Genomic DNA, 6863 nt, shown 5'->3' with positions numbered 1-6863 from the left:
GTATCAAAAGCTTTTTGGCACTCATCAGTCCAAACAAATTCAATATCATTTTGTAAAAGAATGCATAAAGGTTTTGCAATAGAACCGACTCCTTGAATAAACCGCCTGTAAAAGCCAGAATGACGAAGAAAAGAACGAATATCTTTAACCGTCCTAAGGATAGGAAGTTTAGATATTAATTCAATTTCTGCATTGTCGACCTTTATACCTTCAGAAGAAAAAATAAGTTCCAAGACAATGCCCTGAGTAACCAAAAATTGGCATTTCTCCCAATTAAGTAAAAGATTTTTTTCCACACATCTCTGGAGAATACGTGTCAAATTATGCAAACAACAATCAAAAGATTTCCCAAAAACAAAGAAGTCATCCATGAATATTTCACAAATATCATCAATCATGTCAGAAAAAATACTCATCATGCATCTCTAAAAGGTGGCTGGGGCATTACATAAACCAAAAGACATTTTGGTAAAATCAAATGTGCCAAAAGGACAGGTGAAAGTAGTTTTCTCCTGGTCCTCAGACGCTACAACAATTTGATAATAACCAGAGTATCCATCCAAAGTTGTATAAGTCAAGTTCATGTCCATGCATTCATTATGGTTTGCTCTTATATGCTTATGATATCTATTATATGTTGTTTGTTTACTTGTTGAAATTTCTTAAAATCTCACTATGTTAGTTTCCACTACAATTCTTCACCTAGAATGATAGAAGTTGTGACATGAACTCAAGAAGGTGATGATGAGGAAACGCAAGAGGCCAGCTCCCTAGATACCTAGGGAGACCCTGAAAAGCCGTGAGAGCTCATCAGAGCTCATCAGCCCCCAATCAACCCAATTAACCTCCTTAACACTCAAAACACTTAGACAAGCCCTGTAAAATCCCTTTCCCAATCAACCCACTCAACCTGTCCAACCCACCACTAATCCATGCCCTAATATGCAATTCATTGCACTCCACCACTTGGCCCTGAAGTCATGGTCATCTCTATGTCTCTTAACTAAAAACCAGTACCACTTGAATCGACCACCTTTCTTGAAATCCACCCATTGCCACCTTACCTTTGAAACACCTCCACTATCCATTGTTCCCCCTTTTCACCCGTCACTATCGTAATGAACCACACCACTCTCCAGCAGTTGACCTTCCCTAGCTAGCCCACCTCTCCCAACTACTTGGCACAACAGAAACCCCTTCAACAGTCGAGCTTTGCATTCTCTATAGCAAAGGAACAACATGCCTTGTCAAAATCCTCCCCAACCTCCGTCTCCAAAACATATCTTTCCCCTAGCCCAAACCCACTCTTACATTCCAAACAAAACTCAAATCCCTTCCACCATAGTTCTAATAATAACTTTGACTTTTGTTTCAATGTGCAGAAGGAATCACTTCAACATGGGAAGTCTCTTCCAGAAAGGGCTTTACAAAAGTTATGTCAATTTGATGAATGTATTTATGTAAGATCCTTTTATGCTCAATCACTTCTCATTAGGTAATATTTGTCATTATCTACTTCATGCCAACAATTATTAGGAATTGGTCAGGGGTGCTTAGATTTTGACAAGGCCTAGATCCAAAACTTGCCCCAACCATATCATAAAGCTGTAGCCCAAGCCTCAAGAAAAAGAACTCTCATGCTTTTTGCTTGACTAAATTTGAGGCCAAATGTTTCTAGGAGAAACCATTAATAATCATTATTGGCCTCACTATTCACTATTGTTCTTCATTGTTCAATTTAAAATAAAGGAAGAGCTCTTTTCTTGACATGGATGGTTCATAGTCACATTTTGTAGTGGTACTAATTACAAGAGATGTATGAAAAGCAATGTAATTACCGTCTTCGTTAGAAGAATAATATGAGTCATTAGATTTAGACACATCACCTTTTATCCTTATTTCCTCATACCTAGAAGTTAACAATTGGAGTTTAGTACTTTTTACCATTTTGGTTTCTTCGTGTGTAACTTTTAGTATGTCCAAAGCCTCCTTAACAATTTCACAACTTGATATTAGTTTTAATTCCTCAGGTGAGCGAACCATGAAAAATTGCAATTAGCAAGGTCATCTCTAGACCGACTATCTATGGTTGTAGAGTATTTAATCCAGCCCTTCTCAATACAATACCAGACAAGTTCATCCAAAGACGTTCATCTAGCCATGAAAAGTGTTGTCTAATAACAATTTGAAGACTACAATTTGTTATAAATAATCTAAAGATGCCTTGAGAATTAATGTAGCCAAGATTGAACTGACCTAAAAATCATTGTCAGAACACTGAAAGTGAGAGAATTGATTTTATAATAGGAAAATGATAATTAGCAAACTCTTTTACATCTATTTTAAAACATTGTTTTAAATGAAATGTAGCTATTTGATAGAGATTATTTTCAATCAATGGTACAAGTACATAATTAGTTATTTGTAAAATAGTTGTAGAAGAGTTATAGAGATATCATTATCTGGTTGAAACCTTCTCTTCTTTTTCCTTCAGTTGAGAGGACAATCTCCATTAATTATTAGAGAAATTGATCATCTTACAACTATTTTACAATTATATATGAAATGGTTGGCAGTTTTATAAAACTTTTTTCATTTTTAATGAAGTGGTATGATTGCAATGGTTGATTGTGAAATAGTTATAAGAGAGTTGGAGATGTATCACTACCATTGTTAGTAAATTGGTTATTCACCAATAAAACCATGGATGACAATACAAGTATAGTGTACTACCTTAAGAGTTAGTATTTTCAACGAAATTGTCACTACAACATAATTCACTATTTGCGTCCATATTATTTGTGGCGTCGTGTACTTTTGACGCAAAAATGTATTGAAGTCAGACCAATTACGGCAATGACAAGAATGACGCTACATTGGAAGTTTTGCGACGATTGGGTTGTCGCCGCTTTAAAGATTGACCAATTTGTGCTTTTACTGCACTTAGGCGATATGTCACTACGATATCATGCCGACACAATAACTAAGCATCAGGCTAAACTTCTGCAACGAAATTAATCGCCGTAATAGGTTAAAACCAATAATAAAATAATGAAATAATTAAAAATATATTAGTTTTAAATGTATAAAATATGCAATAATAAAACTCAATTGCACACCACCTCAAAAAAACCAAAACCTTCCAACACATGGAACAAAAACTTTCAATCCACAATATCATAAGCTTTAGCCATATCAATTTTATGGATAATATTTCCACCCCTCACAAGTTTGTTAATACAATTAACTATCTCCTAAGTAAGACTAATATTCTCAAATATACTATTTTCTTTAATAAAAGCCTCTTGTTCCTAGGATATAATGCATGGCAAAATAGTAGCCAAAAGATCTACAAAAATCCTGGAGTACACTTTATAAAACACAGAACATAAACTGATCGGCCTAAACTTTTAAAAGGACATTGGGTTTTCAACCTTTGGAATAAGTACAAGAGTTGATGCATTAAAAAAAAAAAACAAGGCAATTCCACACCTAAAAAACAACGTTTCATCCTGAAGTCTCATCTCATTAACCACCATAAATGACTTAGAAGCATGAGCATGGAAAAATTCAGCCTACGCCTCTCCTGTTAATTTGTTGTTGCTGGCATGCAAATATTCTATATCATGCCCCATGAAATTTGTGCCCACGACCATGACGTTTATTTTACTTCTTTGACATCTTGTACCTCGTGGATTTAACAATGCCATTATCTGACCTATATATTTACGAATGAGCTTTGCTATTCATATCCCCACATACCACACTTATTTTTATTTTTTGAATTTTTTTGGTTTTATTCTTACTAATATATTGAATTCATCTACTCATCATCGATACACCATACATTTGGTAAGAGAAAAAAAATGTATGGTGTGTAATGTGAAGGTGATAAGTAAATTTTTCATTTACGAATAGTTTAAACTTGAGCGGGATAAATTAAAATTCTATTCATTTATCTAATAAACAAACACAGTTTGAAAATTATAAAACTTTGTATTTATCAATATTTTATGACTTTTTTAACTTTAAAAAATGATGACATCTTAAATTTCTAAAAAGATCAAAACAGTAGCGTGGTATATGTAATCATTTAAATCTCATTTTATTCATTGATATATATAGATATGTAGGTAAACACTTAAGTAGAAAGCCGATCGAGTACTCTAGTTCTTCTAAACTTGTGATAAAAAGTTATGAATGGTTTAATTGTAACGACTACATGATTTTTATACATAATTTTCCTAACCAATTAATTTAAATAAGTAGAGGGAATTTTGGAGTCCCTTGGTGACCATAAGGAAGGTGCTGATATGCTTATCTGGAAGGCGAATATGAGTGGAGAGTTATCTTCCAAGTCGGCTTGGGAATGTATTCGAGTAAGAGTTTCGATACTTACTTGGTCAGGTTGGATCTGGAATGCGGCTTTACCGAAGAAGTATTCAGTTACCATGTGGAAAGCAATCAAGTTTTGTCTTAGTGTGGATGCTCGGATGCGATCTCTGGGAATCCCTTTGGTTTCCAAATGTGAATGTTGTGTAAGAGGAAGTCTTGAGGACCAGGATCACATCCTTGCCACTAGGATGATGGCAACAGAAATATGGCGTCGTGCATCTTTACATATGGGAATTTCTTTTGCTCCGAATAGACCTTGGAAGGAAAAAATGGAATTGTGGTTTCGTCATGCTAATCATGTCTCACAAAGAAGTAATTTATTTGGTCTTGTTCCTGTCATTTTAACTTGGTCTCTTTGGGTTTGGAGATGTCAAGCACGCATGGAAGGTAAAGTGAAGTCGGTGGAATCTCTTTGGCTTGCGAGTAAATCGGCCATTGCTTGGGTGGGTCTTTGGCTAAAAGCAGGTAATAGGGCTTCTTCCATGGGGATGAAAAAGTGTTGTTTGCATTTTCTATTCCAGTGAAGGCTCCAAAACAAAAGCGATGTCATCTTGTGAAGTGGAAAAGCCGAGCAAGGGGTGGCTTAAATTACATGTAGATGTTAGTTGTTTGGGAAACTCGGGCCTTATGGGGGCAGTTGGAGTTATAAGGGATGATGGAGGGAGGATGAATTTAGCTTTTATGGAATTTTTAGATCATGGGACAAACAACGTGGTGGAACTCATGGCTCTTCTTCATGGTTTGCGGCAATGTCGTAACTTGGGAATACAAAAGGTTGAAGTGGAATTAGATTCTCTCTTAATTGTAAATTGGTTGGAGAAAATGAGGTGTGGAATATGGTACCTTGAAGATTATTGGGAGGAAATTCTTGGACTTCTATCCTCTATGCAGTTTGTGTTTCGGCATATATATAGGGAAGGTAATGCAGGAGCGGATTTCTTGGCACGTATGGCTTCTGGGAGGCTTTCTGGGTTCCTTCCCCCATGGTGAAGATTCTTTAATAAAGCTGCCGCATTGGCTTTTAAAAAAAATAAAAAATAAAAATTGAAGAATATATATATAATATTTCAATAATGACATTTATTTCATCTAACAAATAATAAATCAACTAAACAATTCATAAACAATAAATTCAAATTCGTTTAAAAAATTATTTATGAATATATGAAATAAAACACAATAATAAACCAACTCAACTTAACTCGATTGCAGCTCAAGCTGTCTCTCTAAAAGCTACACAATCATGAAAATTTCGAACAGAATAGAGAATATGTACGAGCTCACAGCACTATATATTAGTACTCGAGTAATATGAATTTCAATATTAAATACATTATAATAATCTACATATTATATTTATCTCGATTTAAATTGTAGAAAATATTTGAGTAACAATCTTTGTTCAAAGTAACCTTATTCTAATACAAACTTTGCCAAATGGACCCATTCGGACAATAGCTGCGAAATGTACCTACTACCCATTTTCTTGTACTGAATACATTATTTTAACATTCCTATAGTTCTTCTAGATGTATCTTATGATGTATTCAGACACTTGAACACTTATACAAGGTATGACATATACCAGTACTCTTTCATCTTATTTTTATTATGTTGTATTGACGTGATAAGGGGATCCAAACTTTTGTATCTTATGATGTTTTTTTTTTTAATGTTGTCTATCCACCATTAGATCAAATTTTTTAATAACAAATTCAATTATTGATAGAGAAGCTACAGTTTAGTTATCATCCTCTCCCTTAAATATGCTTTTTAGTGACGAAAAACCAATTGAAGAGATCAATCGCAATCGGTCAAAGATGACAACTATATTAAGTTCAGCTATATATAATTAAGAGAAATATTCTAGCCATAAAATTATTACACAAAAGTAATTTCACAAACTGATTTGACTTGATGTGATTTGACAGATTGTAAAGTTACTTTTATTGTAAAGTAAATCTAGTGGATCATATAAAGTCACATCAATTTGTATGATTATTTTTATAATTTCTTTGTGACTGTAGTACTTCTATATTCCAAGTCTAAGACTTGACTTGAATGCGTCACTTTAGAATGACAACTTTAGAGCCCAACATCTCTTAAATTACAACCTTACTTACAAATCTTGGGTCTTTGAGGCTACCCAAATAATGTAGAAGTCTTGGGATTCCTCTCATGAGACTTATTTAATCCATTAACTTGTTAAAATACACACAAATAGAAGTAGGGGTGTTCATCCGGATCCGGATCCAGATATCCGGCCATAACCGGATCCGGATCCGGATGTTAAAATCCGGGCGGTTATCCGCCCGGATTAATCCGGATTTAATCCGGGCGGATAACCGGATTCAATCCGGATATCCGGATTGTAACCGGATATCCGGATTTAATCCGGATCCGGATTATAACCGGATTTATAACCGGATTTAATCTGGGTTATAACCGGATTTAATCCGGGTTTATTA

General features: G+C 34.6%; 1 protein-coding gene across 1 annotated transcript; it reads left to right on the top strand.

Annotated features, from left to right (window-relative positions):
• The first annotated feature begins 4334 nt into the window (after positions 1-4334).
• LOC108986530 lies at positions 4335-5385 on the top strand. The gene is made up of 2 exons (XM_018959175.1): positions 4335-4860; positions 4922-5385. The coding sequence occupies exons 1-2, from the start codon at positions 4335-4337 to the stop codon at positions 5383-5385; spliced, it is 990 nt and encodes a 329-aa protein (XP_018814720.1).
• The last annotated feature ends 1478 nt before the right edge of the window (positions 5386-6863 follow it).

This window comes from Juglans regia, chromosome 6 (genome assembly GCF_001411555.2).
Source record: "Juglans regia cultivar Chandler chromosome 6, Walnut 2.0, whole genome shotgun sequence".
Lineage (NCBI taxonomy): Eukaryota > Viridiplantae > Streptophyta > Magnoliopsida > Fagales > Juglandaceae > Juglans > Juglans regia.
The sequence above is the reverse complement of the archived record's forward strand: the minus strand, read 5'-3'. Positions and strand labels throughout refer to the sequence as shown.

Excerpts from the sequence above, each read along its gene's own strand:
- LOC108986530 (XM_018959175.1), top strand. The coding sequence starts at position 4,335 with ATGAGTGGAGAGTTATCTTCCAAGTCGGCTTGGGAATGTATTCGAGTA. Across the intron at positions 4,861-4,921 it reads GGGTCTTTGGCTAAAAGCAG|GCTCCAAAACAAAAGCGATG; the intron begins GTAATAGGGCTT and ends ATTCCAGTGAAG.